Source organism: Parambassis ranga, chromosome 22, assembly GCF_900634625.1.
Source record: "Parambassis ranga chromosome 22, fParRan2.1, whole genome shotgun sequence".
NCBI lineage: Eukaryota > Metazoa > Chordata > Actinopteri > Ambassidae > Parambassis > Parambassis ranga.
The window spans coordinates 8,971,444-8,987,966 of record NC_041042.1 but is presented as its reverse complement, the minus strand read 5'-3'; the positions used below and the strand labels follow the sequence as shown (position 1 = coordinate 8,987,966).

The window sequence follows — 16,523 nt, the reverse complement described above, 5'->3', positions numbered from 1 at the left end:
GTGGTCGTAGCAGACGTTGGGGCAGCCCGGCTGTTTGGTGTTGCAGTCAAAGTCTTTCTGCTCATCACCCCACACTCTTTCTGCTGCCACCACGTACACCATAACCCTGAACACGAACACCACCGACAGCCATATCCGGCCAAAGGCAGTGGAGTATTTGTTCACCCCACTTAGGAGTGCTTGGAAGGTCTTCCAGTCCATTTCCTTGGCTAACAGTCAAATATCTCTTCTCTGGATCTCTTCTTCTGCTGGTTATAAATCAATCTTCAGACCTGTATGAAGCAAAACAAAGAATAGGTGAACATGGTTTAATTTCTTCTGCTTCATAAAAGTTCATAATCAGGCGTTCTGTTTTCAAAGCTGAAATTTATTGTATAAACATCTCATTTACCAGCTCTACCAGGAACTACTGCTAATACCTTATGAGCAGGCCTCAGGCCAAAGGCTCACAGAGGTTGGTCTAACATGGGTGTGTTAATCAGTTAATCACGTTAGACCAGCTTGAAGCTGGTCTATATATCAAGCAGTAACGTATTTTAGAGCATTTATTAAAATGTCTGTTTTCAGTCAAAACAATTCGGCCTCTGTTGGAAACAGACCTCAGTCTAATCAAATGGGGGAAAACAACATCCTTTTACGCACAGACCGTCTGCGTTCTTAACATATCTTCATGGTAAATTTGCCCACTAAACAACACGTAGCCGCTTTAAAACACTAACTTTTACCTGCTACATGACAGTTAACGAATCACAGTTCGGACTGCAGTCATTTTTTTCACTTGGTTGAAACGCGAACACACACATTCAGACACATCAAAGCTTTGTCAAACGGGAGTTTTTACTTACCCCAAAAAACATTAATCCATGAGTATTTAGAGGGGACGCTGTTATACATACGCACGTCTAATAGATCCGCTGCTGTTTTATGGTAGTTTGGGTCCTTTAACGCCCAGTTCTGGCTCTACCCGACAGGTAGAGGAGCGCGGTGCTGAGAAATGCGCCTGTAGGTGTGGTTAATGGAGCCAGTCTGGAGCTGCCCCAGATGTTCCTCTTCCTCCCTCCCCTCTCTGCTACACTCACACGCCAGTGTTAGAAAAGTTCAATTCAAGTATTTATTTTTCTCAGAACAGAGTTTATGGCAGATCACCTCCATGATACTTTCAGTGAGATTTCAGGACGAGCTGAACATAAATAAACAAACTGAGCTGCCTTTTAGAACACACTTGGTTCAGGTCTGTAGTAAACTGTAAAACTCCTGGAGTCCTTGTGAGAGTCTGCAACATCTTAATGGCAGATTTATTATAATTTTCACTTCAATATACTGCAGGACTCTAAAAAGTTGTATCTGACAGCCCCAGACAGGTCATAACTGGATCAAAACATCTCCAAATGCATCAGCACATAACATTGAACAAGAACATTGAACAAGACTTCATTGTTTTCAAGTTTCATGGTTCCAGGAACAAACTGCCTATGATGTCTCAACTTGTTTCTGAGTGCTTAACTGATACACGCGAGAGGCAGACACACCCTAAGGTGAATGTATGTTCTTGCTGTTTTGTTGCTCGTTTCCAAGGGGGAGGCAACAACTCTTTCTGAGGTGTTGAAAAGTGGCAGATTATTGGCAGGTGGGAGATTATCAGTCCAAATGTTAATAACAAAGTATAATATGTGAATTAGTTGTTTTTGTTTCCCCCCTAATGTTAATGCAACAATGACGGTAAAGAATAGGAGTATTTGATTTCCTTCTTCCTCCTTCTTGATTTCCTTCAATTCATGAACACTCACTCTATCCTTACTGGCTGTTCATCAGCTGTGGCCTTTGTCTGCTCAGGTTAGGCTTGTCCCATAAAGAAAAATTGAATTCAAGTCCCCAGATGCAGTGAGGGGTATCAAATATCTGACAGGGCCGTGCCAGAACCTGCCACTTCGTCTCAACCACAGCTATTGAATCCAGTGTTTGCACAACATAAAAGCAAAAAACACATATTTTTCAAGTCCAGTCACGTTTATGCACACTGCTTGATCAAGCCCATCATTTCTAAGAAGAGGGCCCTCTGAAGAGACATTTTTAAAGAACAGTGTAAGCTGCAGCTGAGGTTCCATGCACACTTATTAAAACTGCCCAAACTTGAATGCAATACTTCATGCAGCTTTTATGTAACATCTGATCTTAATGTATTTAATGAGATGTTAGTGTTTATTGTTTGTTGTTACAAGCACTTTGCCTTGACGTCATAGACATTAAGGCACGTCCACGCGACATCTGTAACACGTAGAGTAGTTCACAGTGGTCAGTCAAGTTGGTTTGGTTTGGGCCTCCGGATGAAGAACTGGTCCAGGCAGTCTGCCTGCAAGTGACGCGCCTGAAGAAATGCACATCGTGAGATACAAGTCTGAACAAGACAGACCCACAAAACGGTGTAAACACATTGCTTATCAGTAAAAGGAAGGAAATGTACCAGGACGAAGAGGGCTGGGCCAAGATGAGACATAATACCACAGAGGAGATGGAGCATCAGAAACACACATACTTCTTTATACTTTTGTGACCAGTAGATATAACAGTAATGTAATCAGGGCTTGAGGATTAATTGTTTACTTCAGTATACGTCTTATTCACTGTGTGGGCCTGTGTATTCACTTTTGGCCAGCAGCCCCTGCAGAGGTTAACATTTAAGTGCTTAGATCCTGTTTGGATAATACCGTACTTTCACCAGCACAGAGGTGATGATTAACTCAAACTTTAAAGGATGAAACAGAAAAATACAGTTTTTTTTTCCACCGGACAGAGGATACAGATGTTCATTTGTCACATTTCTGCTGCTATGCTAGTGTCTTTCCTGTAACATTTAGTATGACAGTCCACAGGCCTCATCCGTTAATACAGCAGATTTTTACTGGTATGACCATCTACCAAAAGAATTTAATAGTTCCAGTAAACAGTACACTGTTGGTGCCCGGCAGCAGATCATGCCACTATTGTTTGTGGAAAGGAAATTGGATGGGTTTTCTTTACATATATATAAAACTGTCATTCCTCATTGTGGTGCCAAGGTTGAGGCAAACAGAAAAAAATCTCTCCTGTGGCAGGTTAGAGTTTACATAATATAGTCATCTACTCAGAGACTGTACAAATTCCTGAGCTGGGTGGATCCGCACATCAGCGTGGATGAATTAAGCTGAGTGGGAGACTCCTCCTCCGGCCTTGATGAAAGTACTAATCAACCAAAACAATGGTAACAGAGCATTCTGTGTGGCCAGTGCGGAGGAAGGGGTTTATGGAAAAAGTGAAAGAACAGAGGAAGTTAGAGATTTTGGTGAAACCAGAGAGCCTGTGAAGAGTCAACAAATCCCTTTCTGTAGACTGAGCGGCTGCTTTTTATTACTTTCTGACTACATTTAGTCTGTTTTAAGTCTCCCCAAAGTCTGTTTTTCTCTGTGTGTGTGTTTTGTTTAATTAAGTATGCACACAAGAACACGTTTTCAAAAAGCAAACATATTTAATATAAAATTATATTAACAAATATGCAAATGTCCTGACACTATTAACTGCCCGAATACAGAAAGTAGTTCAAACATGACAACAAGTAACGGCAGTAACATGCACAGCCTTTCTGATAAATTATGAAAAGTACAGTGATCACAAAGAGTGCAGCAGAGTGAAGGGGAACATTCTGAGGCTGGGCACGAGCAGAGGGAAAATCTTACACAGAAAACCACATGTGTTTGTAAAACCAAACTCTCCCAACCCGGGAGTGAGTCATGTAATTGATGTCAGACTAAATTTGACACGAAATCACACAAGTCTTTTTTTTCTCCCCTTCTCTGTAAGGGCTATACAGAACTCCCAACTATATATAAAAAACTCTGTAAATACCTACAACAGAGCGCTCAGGTTACAATGTAACCCTGGTTCTCTGAGTGAAGACACGATAGAGAACACACATTCCACCTCAATGAGACATTTTGTACAGAATTTTAAAGTCCAACACAATCAGGAACTCCTCCGTAGTTCAGTCTCTGCTGTGGTTTTCAGGAAGTTGCCTGTGGAATGAGGGGGGGCAGCCTTCCTTCTTTCAAGTCTTTGTTTTGGAAAAAGTCTTTCCGTATGTTCTCAGTATCTCAAGATACAACAACACTGTATGAGGGTGCAGGTGTTTGTGGGGTTTTGCTTGTCAGCTTCAGAGTGTTTGCCTCCATCAGGTTACTCCCACTGGACAGTGTGTGGGTCATGATGTGGCGAGAGTGACGGACTGTGCTCATACACTCACGGCAGCGTTTGCCAACCAGGTACAGAATTTCAAACACAGAGAGGAGGATGCAGGCCAAACTGGTGACCACCATGAAGAGAGTGAAGATCCTCTTCTCAGTAGGCCGAGCGATGAAGCAGTCCACCGTGTTGGGACAGGGCTTCTCTGCGCACTTGATGAGCGTGGGGAAGTAGTAGCCCTCATAGATGTGGTAGACGAGGTAGACAAAGGTGGCGTCCACTCCTATTTTGAAAACCAAGGTGAGGACGTAGGTCCACCACAGCCCTCCACGCTTCTTGCCGGTGTTTTGGTAGAGAGTGCGGCAGTTCTCACCATACTTGAGTCGGTTTTTCCGTTCCCGTTCCTCCCTGTAGGCTACATGCATCACTACTAGGAGTGAAGGGCAGGTGACAAAGATGAGCTGCAGGGCCCACAGGCGCACATGGGACACTGGGAAGAAGTGGTCGTAGCAGACATTGTGGCACCCGGGCTGAGCTGTGTTGCATGCAAAGTCTTTCTGCTCATCTCCCCACACCTTCTCCGCTGCCACCACAAACACCATGACTCTGAATAGGAACACAATAGAGAGCCACACTCGGCCGAAGGCTGTGGAGTATTTGTTCACCCCACTGAGGAGTCCCTGGAGGAATGCCCAGTTCATGACGAGGTTTGTTCACACTGTCTGTCTTCCTGCTGATAGAAGACAGAGGAAAGTTTTTTCAGCTTCATTGGCACACACAAACCTCAACCTGAAGCACAGTGAGATATAAAAACTGTCATATAACACAGAAAACTAATGAGACAACGAAGAGACGAACTTGAAAGGGATCATAACACATAAATCAACGTGTTTACTTTACTTTAAGGCAAAAATAAAAGCGTCAAATGAGCAAACCAGACCAGACCAACGTGATTTAGCCTGTACACTTTCACTGTGTTAAGCCGTAACTTTTGCCTTGGTCGCCGCTCGGAGAAACAGTCTGACAACTCTGCTCACATGAGCCAGTCACTGCTCACAGACTGCGCCAAATCACTTCAACTCTCAACACTCCGTGCGCAATTGCGCGTGTCAAAATTCGCCACGTCTAAAAGCTGCGAAAACAGTTTTCCATTACTATCCGATTCATTTCTGTAGAAAATCCGTTTGAGTACTCACAGTTTAACGCAGATGCCTCGGTGGGTTAGAGTCGCGGCGGACGAAGTGTTTGGATGAAGCTCCCAGATGTGAGTCTTAGCGGTTTCTCAACAGGACGGGAGTGGAGGGGTGGAGCTGTTTGTCTGCCATGACTTCTCTCTGCTTAAACCTGCTCAGGTGTGGCAGCTCCACTCATAACTTGTTCGACCAATTGCAAGCATGGATATACAGGAACACGTTAACTGATACTTTATGTTGTAGAAATTATGTCAAATATTAATACAAACTAATTAATTGATGGCTATGGATATTATGACTATTTAACAGTATTCAGTCTAAGAAACAGACATCAGCAGTGATTTCTTTATAAAAGTGTTTATTGAAATATTTACATGGCTTCACAGTACAAAAGCCCATGAACTCACTCTTGCCATCAGACATTCACTGCTCTCATACACACATACAAAAGCAAACACACATTTCTTTTTTTTATTTATTTCACACATATTCTCCACAGTCTGAAATGATCACTTTCTGCCTCGGCTTGCCATCTTTTGTTCCCTGAGCCTAAAAGGGGGGTAAAAAAGAAGATTTTAATGATGAAGAAATGACTCGATAAAAAGCAGCTCAGCTCTCAACAAAGATTTATAACAATATGACAATCGGAGAATAATGTAGTTCCATGATTGACCTTAGTTAACAAACAGCGAGAATGAGGCTTCATTTTGCCATAAAGGCTAAAATGTGTTCAATTTCACTGCATCAGATGCAAACTTTTATAACATATATTGAAGACTGCAATATAGAACAATCTATAATATATAACTGTCATTGACAAGACGGTAAATACATAGTTGGAGTATTCTTGTAGAATTTTGTGTAGTTTTTGGACTGCAATGGTTTCATAGGTGGATAAAGTCACTTACCTCCATGGCTCGGAGCACATCCATTCCCTCCACCAGCTCTCCAAACACTACATGTTTGCCATCCAGCCAATCAGTTTTGTCAGTGGTGATAAAAAACTGCGAGCCGTTAGTGTTGGGCCCAGAGTTAGCCATGGACAGCTGACCTGAGTGCACAGACAAGACGGTTACCTACAAGATCTGCTACAGAAACACTCATTCACCACAGTGTTTATACAACAACTTACCTGGAGCGGTGTGTTTGAGCACAAAGTTTTCATCGTCAAACTTCCGGCCATAGATGGACTTGCCGCCCGTGCCGTTGTGGTTGGTGAAATCACCTCCCTGGCACATAAACTGAGGGATGACGCGATGGAAGCTGCTTCCCTTGTAGCCGAAGCCCTTCTCGTGTGTGCACAAACAGCGAAAGTTTTCTGATCAAAATGGAAGAAAATGTATTGTTTTAACAGGAGACATTGAAATAGTCATTTTCACACATTATCCTTTGAAGAAACAAGCTGTGAATCATGTATATATACAGACCTACTGTCATGGGAACAATGTCAGCTCGCAGGAGAAAGCGCAGTCTTCCTGCAGGCTTGTTGCCAATCTTGATGTCCATGTATACCTGTGGGTTTACTCTGCCCTTTTTAGCTGGAGGCTCACCCTTAAAAAAACAAAACAAATCACACTCCACTTAGTATCTTTATTTCGATGAGGACCCTGCAGATCAAAAAGAAAGCCCTCTCACCTCCTGTGCGGCAGTGTTGGGTTTTTCTCCAGAAGCTGCCTCCCCCTCAGCTTCCTCTATAGTCTTTCCTGAGAACTTCTTCAGCCAGTCATCATCCGACCACACTGAGAAAGGAGGACTCACAGTCAGAACCATCATTTTTAAAGGAGGAGTTTAAAAGCAGGATTTTATCAATCACCTGGTCGTGAAGAACCTTCTTTGATTCTCATGGGCTTGGCGATATTGACACGAATAGTTCGTCCAAAAAGTTCAGACTCATTCTAGTAGTAACAGAAAAAAGAATTTGAGCATTTTTGCAGAAGCTATTTTTGTTCTTAACAAACTCAGAAACAGAAAAATAAGACTTTGTGAGCTACTTACCATGTTATCAATAGCCGCTGCAGAATCCTGCATAAGATAAATAGATGCAAAAGGTATTTTGTATTTTATGATACAAATTAAGTTAAATAAGTTATTAATTTAGTCATTTTATTTCATAATCTCAGGAAAAACCTAATTTAATCATTCCAAAGTGGACTACATCTAAGAAATGTAAACACAAGTAAAATATACAGAGATAAATTAGAAAACATTGATATGAAGGCTGAAAAAAAACTAATCGAATTAAAAAGAGTATCAGGAGTATGAGCAGTAAATAAACACAAAAATAACATTTACTCATTCATACAGCTTGCAGAAATGATACCATGTATACCAATACAGCAGGATAACCTCTACCTACCTCTGCCAGCTCAAATTCAATGAATGCAAATCCTCTGTGCTTTTCTGAAATGGAGCAGAACACACAGAGGAGATTTGTGTAACTCAGAATAACTGCAGCTGGATCACAGCACAACATCCACACTCCTGATCTCACCTGTTTCATAGTCCAGTGGTATCTGAATGTCTATGATGTCTCCAAAGGGAATAAAAGCTGCATGTAGCACCTTCTCATCCACTTCTTCAGCCAAGCCACCTGACAGACACACACAGTGTTGTTGACACGGAGCACATAAACAACTGATTTAGCAGTTTACACCCACAGATTAAAGAGAAGGCGGCAGTATTTGCTGTTGTATTTTAGTTCTTTACTTATTTATGATATCGAATGACATAAAATACTTTGCAGAAAGTGCTGAAGATTTTATCCAGAGTTTGAAAGCAGCGGACACATACATTTTTGCCGGCAAATTATCGGTCTAAGATATTCTTATAGTCATACACGTCTTAATTAATGTTTGGTTGCGTCTATCGTGTTTCCCGTAAATTAATGTCCTAAACACGTTAACTAGATGAAGTTAAACAGCAGCAGTTTGGCGAACTTTTATCAAAATCAAGAATAACTCACCGACATACAGCACTCGTTTGTTAGCCGCCATATTGGATTTAACCCTTCAACTTTGACCCAGGCGGCCTCTCATTGGTGGAGCCAAAACTAAAGCCCGCCCTCCCGATTTACTCAACTGCTGCATCGCCACCTGCTGGTAGAGTCCGCCTTTTTTATTACAGCCGGAGCACAGTCACGTGCGGACAGAGCATCCAGGCAGGCCAGTTTCTAGCATTTTCCTCTGTTCAAGCTGAAAGTGTGCGGACTGTGAATGAAGTCATTGTCACGACTTAGTGCGTCATATTCATTGTTTAAACGCGCATTTCCTGCTATGACAATAGCTTTAAAGAATAGGACCTCTTTCCCAATAAGGTATATTGTTATCTTTAACATCCTCCTCCTTGATAGTGATTTTTTTTTTCTGTAACAACATATTTTATATTGTATGTCATGTTGTTATCTATAGTTGTATATTATATAGGCTCTATAGTGGTATCTTTAATTCAAAGAAATCTTTTGTTTGTCCACTCAAAGCCAAACAAATGTTCACATTATCAGCAGAACTTTGACAATGATATTATTTTACATGCACATTTAACTTTAAAATTTAATGTAAACTTTCTTTCTTTTTTTTACATTTACACAAATAACTCATTTACAAAATTAGATGTAATTTAAATTGCAATTTTACCAAAACGTATAGAACTAAGAAATTCTAACTTTTCTTTCTCTCCATGAAAACTATTTCAAATGTTCACCACATGTCCTAACCTCTGAATACATCCAATTTTATCCAAACATACATTTTATAAATAACTCAACTCAAAATAGAGTTACATAAATAAAATATGAGACGAATGGCAACATTGATTTATCATCCCTTTATTGAGAATATTACACACCCATGATAGCATGATCAGATGAAGGAGTCCATCAGTTCAAATCAAACATAAAGCTTTCAAGCAAAGGTAAAGAACAAGGCTCATTTTCTTTTTAGAAAAAAACGTTTTCTCTCTCTTCGCCACAAAATGAAGGGCCTTCATTCCAGATTTGCATTGCTTTTTGTTTTCTGTTTAAAAGTATTACAGAACTAGAAAATTGTGAACTGTAATATTTTTCAAAATGTTTCAAGTATATTTTAAAATTATGTTTTCTATTTTCTTCTTGCTTTTTTTTGCATAATTGTTGAGGACTGGTGTTTGGAGTCCGAGTGTGTCTCCTCATCTCTGCTCATCTTTTCGGTGCCCTGAAACAACACAATGACTTCTCATTAGTATGACAAAACTTCACTCAACCAGTAAGTATCATCAGTATGGTTACAGTCATACCAGTGAAACACAGCAGGCAGTGTTCAGGATGTGGCAGCAGCAGCAGTGGTAGCCATGCTGCCTACTTTCTGGGTGGCATCTTTCTTGGCCTGGTGGGCTTGCAGTACTGCAACAGCTTCCTCTACCTGTACAAACAGAATATCCAACATGAGCAATGACACTAGTGTGGGTAGCAGGTATTTAATGTGGAAAAGACTGAGGCACTAGGTACCTTTGAACGCAGAGATTCATGAGACTCCAGCATGTGTAGTAATTCAGAGTTGTCAATCTCCAGCAGCATGCCAGTGATCTTTCCTGCCAGGTTGGCATGCATGGCCTGAATCAGCGGGAACAGACGTTCCCCTATTTCAAAACAAATCAAAAGTAAGAGAGTATGAATCAACCTAGTGAAAACAGAAAGATGTTACAGATGATTCATTATGAGTTCTCACCCAGCATCTGTTTCTGCTCCTGAGGGGGTGCAGCAGCCAACATGGAGGCTGTGAGAGGCTCCTGGCCCTGAACATGCACAGCTGGCTGTGCCTGGATGGGACAGATAAAGGAAAGCTAACTGTAAGGAAAGCCACTTTTCACTTTGTTGTTTAATATGACAGGAAAATGATATCAATACCTGCTGCATTGGAATAGGCTGCACCACCTGGGGGTTGGGGTTACGAACCCCAGTGGCATATTTGTAAGGAGGCATGGCCCTTGGGCTGGGGACTCCCATTGAGGGACGAGGAGCCATGGCCTGACCGGAAGCTGCCAACAAAAAGGAAAAATATAAGACAATTTATACTGTGTTATAAATACACAAGCATCAATGCAAATCAGAGTTGATAATGTTTATTTTTATCGGTGAGCGTACCTCGTGCACCCTGTGTGTTGCTGCCAGGAGTCATGTGTCTGAGGTTAGAGCGGGGTCCTGGCTGACGCAGCGAGCTGGGTAATCCTTGGAAACCACCTAGACGTGACAAAAGCAAAGATAAACACTCAAATTTGGTCATTATTAGTCCACCATTAATCCACCATCATGTGCCCACCTTGGCCTCTGCCACCTTGCTGCTGCCATCTGGGGTTGGGTCGCATTTGGGCCAGCTGATTGGGTGCATAATATGTAGTCCTATTCTGGGCCTAATGGGCAGAAGAAAATAAGTTTTTTTTTGTCCTCTTGGAGTGTTGTGTGCACGTATTTACACATTCCGCCATGCATTACACAGCATTAATTTCAAGGCCTGTTCCTATCTACCTGATATATAAAAGGCCCAGACCCAAAAGGACCATCTACTAAATGTAGACTTTCATTACTGTCTAGTCTGACACTTAATAAACACAGGAAATATGCCTGACTAACATGAAAAGCTCTACTTCGGCATACAAAACATATAAAATCATTTCTGAATTTGATTATCACACCTGAGGCACAGCTGGCATGAAGTAGCCACTTGTGGGCTGGAACTGATTAATGATAGCATTAGCCGGCATGGCCCTCATGCCTGCTATACGCTGCATGTACTGGTTGGTGAGGTGGGCTTTGCGCTCTTCTTTGCGCTGAGCAAGAGCCACATAGAGGGGTTTAGAGCCAACGATACGTCCGTTCATCTCAGTCACAGCCTTGGTGGCCTCTTCAGGGGAGGAGAAGCAGACGAAGCCAAAGCCTTTGGAACGGCCCTCCTCCAGCATCACCTGAAATAGAGAGATTGTCTTGAGCTAACTTACTGACATATGTCTCAAAAATGTGTCTCTTATTTAGCTACAGATGATCACCTTTGCACTTGTAATGGACCCGAATGGAGAAAACTCCTTCCGCAGTTTCTCATCATCTATAGTGTCATCCAGGTTCTTTATGTAAAGATTAACTCCCTGAAACAAAAGGCAACCTTTAGAACACCTACATTAAAACATGCGATGAATCTGACAGAGGATGGATGTTCGAGCAGACCTGATAACGACTGATTCTTTCTTGTTTCAGCAGCTCAAACTTCCTCTTCAGCTCCGCCTGCCGCTCCATTTTCTTCTGCGCTCTGCCCACGAACACAGTTTTGCCATTGAGTTCGGTGCCATTCATGTCTTCCACTGCCTTCAAGGGAAGCCATTGTTATCAAAGAATACTTCTAATAGATAAAGATACAAGTTTCCAATGAGTCCAAAGTACCTTGTTAGCGTCCTCATGTTTCTCATAACTAACAAATCCAAACCCTCTGGATTTGCCGGTGGCGTCTGTCATCACCTTCACACTGAGTGTTTTACCTGCAAAGCCAAAAACGTTAGATAATAACAAATAATAATAACAAGAGTGACACTTATAAACACAAAGTTAGCCTTAATTTACCATATTTGTCGAAAAGCTCCTTCAGACGGTCATCGTCCATATCATCTCCAAAGTTCTTGATGTAGACGTTGGTAAACTCCTTGGCCTTGGCACCGAGTTCAGCCTCCCTTTCTTTCCGAGATTTGAAGCGACCCACAAATCTGGAGATGGAGGGAGAGTAGCAAAACCCACTCTTGTAAAACAAATCTTGACAAAGCTGAGAAAACAAGCCAGTCTCCACCTTTTTGACTTCCGATCTAAAAGCACCCTGGCTCTCCGGGTTTCCAGGTAATGAAAGCTCCACAGAAAAACCTGACCCGGCAAGCACAGACACAAGGACAACATCCACAAGACAAGTTCACAGTTACATCTCAACCCATCATTCCTGGGGTAAACAATGGAAAAAAAAACATCCAACTGCTGTTAATATCACCAGAAGCAGGCAGATATGTTGGCATGCTACACAACTCAGTGACTTTAATTCTTGGTCCAAAACTTGATGAGGGGGTGGATGGAGAGGGATGGAGGAACAGAGTCTCACAGTACAAAGGAAAGCTGAGGAGGACCAAATGATCTTATATACCTTGCTATGATGACCTCTCCCCTTCCGCCATCCAGTATTGCATTCCTGCATTCGATCCATCACTAAAACACACAAGCGTGGTCATACACACACACAAACACTCTAAGATGGGTGACCAGGAAGTGGACTAATGAGCCAACAGACAATGTGTCTAGTAGGAAAGAAAAAGTAAGAGGTTTGAGTTGGTTATCTCTCAGTTTAGAGGTTATCTTCAGACAAGCGTTAAAGTAAGAGATGAGCGTATTAGTCATATTATCCACACACAAACTCACCCACTGAAAAAAGACACAACAAGTCAGTTTACTCAGCACATATGTAGAATAAACAAATCAGGTTCACTGTATGTATTAGACACAAAAATATGTATAATCTATAATCAATAATAATCCAGTCTATGCTACCTTCAAAGTCTTCCAAACAGACCAGCAACAATAAACACCCCATTGCCCCCAGTTTCAAGGTGATCAGACACTCACACCTTGCGGTCATTCAGAAGCATGCCGTTCATCTTCTCGATGGCGCGATCAGCTGCGTCCTGGGTCTCAAAATGGACAAAGGCGTAGCCCTTCGAGCCATTTTCATCGCACACCACCTACAGGATAGGAAGACATAAGTACAGTCTGGGAAATATTGGCTTTCTTGTCATAAGAAATGATACTAGCACTCATTTTATGTCTGTCTGATCAATATGAAGCTTCTGCCAGCAGCCAGTTAACCTAGCTTAGCATAAATAGAGTGAAAAATAGCAGGAAGTAGCTAACCCGGATCTGTCTAAACTTGCATTCAGTATAATTTAATTTGTACAATTTAATTCAAAGCTAAGTTAACTGGCTTCCATATGCATATTCTTTATATTTGGTGATGAGTGATATGAAGATATCAGTGCCTAGACCTTGACCAAAAGCAAATGCCCCTCAATAGATACAGCACTGCTCTTATAACTGTATGTCATTTACTTAGAGTACTACGAGTTGGAACTATGTGGAGATCTGGGCATGTTTTGTGAGAAAGGTTTAGGTGCTTTGGGTGAAACATTTATGAGAGTTGTACCTTGCAGGAGAGGATGTTGCCGAAGGCTGAGAAGGTGTCGTACAGGGCTTTGTTATCAATGGACTTGTCAAGGTTCTTGATAAACACATTGCCCACTCCTGACTTCCTGAGGGAGGGGTCTCTTTGGGACCACATGATTCTGATTGGCTTCCCTTTCACCACATCAAAGTTCATGGTGTCCAGGGCTCTCTCAGCTGGTTGGAGGAGGGACAGAGAGGTAGAGGGAAGGTCACAAGTGGTAGGAAAACAGTCGGCAGTATGTGTCATGCTTCCCTCGTGTAGCCTACAGTTCATTTTGACACTAATGTAACAGAGAAACAACAAGTTATATGGGCTAAAACAGATTGGCTTTCCTGTGCAGTGTGTTCCACAATGGAGAATCCCTGTTGTCAGTCCATTAAAAAGGCACATGGTTAAGATACTGCAGTGGACCATGTGGCAGCTGGGACAAGTGTGGGGGGGCAGCTGCAGTGGCTAAGCTGGAAGCACATGTCTCCCTCTTCAGACTACCCATATGCTGCCGGGCCAGTTACAGTAGCAGTGCAGCAGACCCTAACATAAATGTTATTACAATATAGGCTAGAATGGTAGTTTAGTAGTAACACAGTACTTGTGAATCTTATCCCCATGTGCTCTGTAGGCTCTGTTAAATTAATATGTACCACCTTCCTCTCTGTCTATTGCTTTAACTCAATGTGGGAACATGTGCCAAACATCCTTTTGTTCAGTCACACCACAGTCTCTCTCACACACACACTCACACACAGGCTGGGCTTTCCAGCTAAAAGTGTCTGGTAAACAAAACGGAGCTGCCTTGCGTCTGCTGGCATCAGCAGTTTGGCTTGCAATTGTACTTCACAACCCGTGTACTCACTGAAGGTGTGTGATCACTGTCAAATATTTGGACCTCTGACCTAGAGGAGGCATCCTCCTCTAGGTCCTAATAAAGGTGATCTCTGTGCATATATTAATGATGGCATTTAGAGTGACCAATAGTGAAATGGTGGTAAAACAATCATCTATTGCCTATTATTATTAGGCATTTGTCATTTAAGTATTATGAAGCAGGCACATTTTGGGCTGCTCAGAAGGAAGATCTATATTTAGAGAGGGGTCCTGAGAGGTATGTGCTGGCATGAAGTGTGAGTAGAGCATTCTCTGCCATTGATGGGGAGGATACACATTCAACAAGAATGCTTGGATGAGCAACACCAGGTCTTGTGAATGTTTGCAAATCTGATGTAAAAAAAAAAAAAAAGGTCCAACCGTAAACAACCATGAAATCCTCTGTGCTAAGGCTTACAATTCTGCTCTGGTGAATTGTATTATTTGTATTGTTCAGGCAACAAACTACTGCCCAGCAGCAGACACATGTGAGGGCTCTATACACCCAGCAGCTCCCATCCCCCTTCACCGCCTTCACCTCCAATAACAAATGGTGTCTTCTCACTTGTGGATCTTGTCACATTTGTAAAGTGAGAGGTACTCACTTCTTGGAAGCTATCATTACTTCGGCTTTTGGTAACCGACAAGCACAGATAAGTTGTGACAGGTGTTTTTTGTTGATAGGACAGGAAAAAGGGCACACACAGACGCACACAATGTAAACAGTGTCAGACGGCTACAACACCTGCTACCTCTGCTCACTGCTCTGATACCACTGACTGTCAGTAAACACATCTTCTGAGAGACAGGTTTTTTCTTTACTGGTCAGGATATGACAGCTAAACCAACACAACAAATGCCTCACCATTGAAGCAGGGATTAAATGAGAATTCAAGCTGGATACATTTTTAATAACCCCACCAGACTACACACATAACTGACATGTCAGGCAGACAGTGCAGGCTCAGTTTTGTGTGTTTGTCCCTTTTTTTTCTTGCTTTCAGTGAATGTGGCAGCAATGGGAATTAGTTTCACCCACTGGCCCTTTAAATAGGAGCAGAAATGGGTCATTTTGAGTTAAATCATGAAGATGTGGGGAAAGTGTATCCCCAAATTTAGTGCTATTAATGCATTGATCTTTGTGCTAAAGACATACGGCATATTATAAGATCTGGGACATGCATATGTAGGTCAAATGACTGCTCAAACCAGTCTTAAGAACCCGAATCATTTGCATTTCATAATAAAGGACCTGCACTGAAAACATGTGGGTGACACTGTCAACATTAGTATGAAAGCAACACTGCTCAGTGATCACTTCTTACCGTCTGCAGGCTGTGAAAAGTTCACATAAGCATATCCGAGGGACCTCCGGGTGATCATGTCTCGGCATACCCGAATGGAGAGCACCGGTCCGGCTGGGCTGAATTTCTCATACAGCATAGCCTCCGTGATGTCGGGGTGCAGGTCGCCAACGTAGAGAGAAGCCATCGGATAACTCCCCGTCGCTGTGTTCATATCTCGAACTTGACAGTGTTTATAAATGCAACGTTTCTCTCAGAATTTTTTTTTTTAAAAAAGAGAGAGAAGCCAGAAAAATGCCGATATGAAGTAGCCGGGTCCAAACTGCGCTTCGTCTAAAGACAGCTGGCTCTGTGGTCCAGCGTGTGAGAAAAATGTCAAACCTGAAAAAAATCACGCTGAAAGATCGATGTCTTCTGAAATATTCTTCCTTTTAAAGATGCCAACTTCGGGTTAAGCCCGAGGCCTCCTGTTTGTTTGGGTTTTTTTTTTTTTTTAATTAATATTTTTTGCTATTTTTTTTTCAAACGTTTGTATTTCTTTAAGTATTGCTGTACTTTGTTTTTATTTAGATTTTGTAGATTTTATATTTTTTATATTATTTTTATTTTAAGTTTTTCAAGAACAGTGAGTTAGACACTCACGGTTGTTTTGTGGCCGGGGAAAGAGACTGCGTGAGGAAAGCATGGGCACTTTATAGGAGAGTGTCGGTGCGGAGGAAATAGTGGCCAGGGTCAAA

The 16,523-nt window shown here is 42.0% G+C and overlaps 4 protein-coding genes across 5 annotated transcripts in view; all 4 read right to left on the bottom strand.

The window, feature by feature from the left end:
- Nucleotides 1-1,288, bottom strand: part of gjb3 (gap junction protein beta 3) — a 2,878-nt gene extending 1,590 nt beyond the window's left edge. Inside the window, exons 1-2 of the mRNA XM_028395282.1 lie at nt 846-1,288; nt 1-272 (exon numbers count right to left, since the gene is read on the bottom strand). The exon at nt 1-272 is cut by the window's left edge and continues 1,590 nt beyond it. Of these exons, the coding sequence (XP_028251083.1) occupies nt 1-201 (201 nt within the window). The 5' untranslated portion in view covers nt 202-272; nt 846-1,288. The remainder of the gene's footprint in view (nt 273-845) is intronic.
- Nucleotides 1,289-3,482: 2,194 nt separating this feature from the next.
- gjb10 (gap junction protein beta 10) lies at nt 3,483-5,551 on the bottom strand. Of its 2 annotated transcripts, none has more exons than XM_028395283.1 (2): nt 5,409-5,551; nt 3,483-4,945 (listed from the first exon to the last, which is right to left on the bottom strand). In XM_028395283.1, the coding sequence occupies exon 2, from the start codon at nt 4,911-4,913 to the stop codon at nt 4,125-4,127; it is 789 nt and encodes a 262-aa protein (XP_028251084.1). In that variant the 5' UTR covers nt 4,914-4,945; nt 5,409-5,551; the 3' UTR covers nt 3,483-4,124. The 2 variants fall into 2 exon arrangements, with proteins under 2 accessions (XP_028251084.1, XP_028251085.1); XM_028395284.1 differs by having other exon boundaries at nt 3,483-4,942; nt 5,409-5,524.
- Nucleotides 5,552-5,746: 195 nt separating this feature from the next.
- ppie (peptidylprolyl isomerase E (cyclophilin E)) lies at nt 5,747-8,461 on the bottom strand. The gene is made up of 10 exons (XM_028395281.1): nt 8,368-8,461; nt 7,897-7,995; nt 7,762-7,805; nt 7,401-7,427; nt 7,219-7,300; nt 7,041-7,144; nt 6,833-6,956; nt 6,538-6,723; nt 6,314-6,456; nt 5,747-5,954 (listed from the first exon to the last, which is right to left on the bottom strand). The coding sequence occupies exons 1-10, from the start codon at nt 8,396-8,398 to the stop codon at nt 5,886-5,888; spliced, it is 909 nt and encodes a 302-aa protein (XP_028251082.1). The 5' UTR covers nt 8,399-8,461; the 3' UTR covers nt 5,747-5,885.
- A 1,039-nt stretch (nt 8,462-9,500) lies between these two features.
- On the bottom strand, nt 9,501-16,469 carry pabpc4 (poly(A) binding protein, cytoplasmic 4 (inducible form)). The gene is made up of 15 exons (XM_028395240.1): nt 15,808-16,469; nt 13,598-13,791; nt 13,024-13,139; nt 11,986-12,125; nt 11,809-11,903; nt 11,596-11,733; nt 11,421-11,516; nt 11,070-11,339; nt 10,697-10,787; nt 10,522-10,617; nt 10,285-10,415; nt 10,106-10,196; nt 9,886-10,016; nt 9,675-9,799; nt 9,501-9,592 (listed from the first exon to the last, which is right to left on the bottom strand). Exons 1-14 carry the CDS (start codon nt 15,998-16,000, stop codon nt 9,698-9,700), a joined length of 1,884 nt encoding a protein of 627 aa, XP_028251041.1. The 5' UTR covers nt 16,001-16,469; the 3' UTR covers nt 9,501-9,592; nt 9,675-9,697.
- Nucleotides 16,470-16,523: the final 54 nt, after the last annotated feature.

Excerpts from the sequence above, each read along its gene's own strand:
- gjb10 (XM_028395283.1), bottom strand. The coding sequence starts at position 4,913 with ATGAACTGGGCATTCCTCCAGGGACTCCTCAGTGGGGTGAACAAATAC.
- ppie (XM_028395281.1), bottom strand. The coding sequence starts at position 8,398 with ATGGCGGCTAACAAACGAGTGCTGTATGTCG. Across the intron at positions 7,996-8,367 it reads CAAACGAGTGCTGTATGTCG|GTGGCTTGGCTGAAGAAGTG; the intron begins GTGAGTTATTCT and ends TGTGTCTGTCAG. Across the intron at positions 5,955-6,313 it reads ATGTGCTCCGAGCCATGGAG|GCTCAGGGAACAAAAGATGG; the intron begins GTAAGTGACTTT and ends CCCCCCTTTTAG.
- pabpc4 (XM_028395240.1), bottom strand. The coding sequence starts at position 16,000 with ATGAACACAGCGACGGGGAGTTATCCGATGGCTTCTCTCTACGTTGGC. Across the intron at positions 11,734-11,808 it reads AACATGAGGACGCTAACAAG|GCAGTGGAAGACATGAATGG; the intron begins GTACTTTGGACT and ends CTTCCCTTGAAG. Across the intron at positions 9,800-9,885 it reads ATGAATCTCTGCGTTCAAAG|GTAGAGGAAGCTGTTGCAGT; the intron begins GTACCTAGTGCC and ends CTGTTTGTACAG.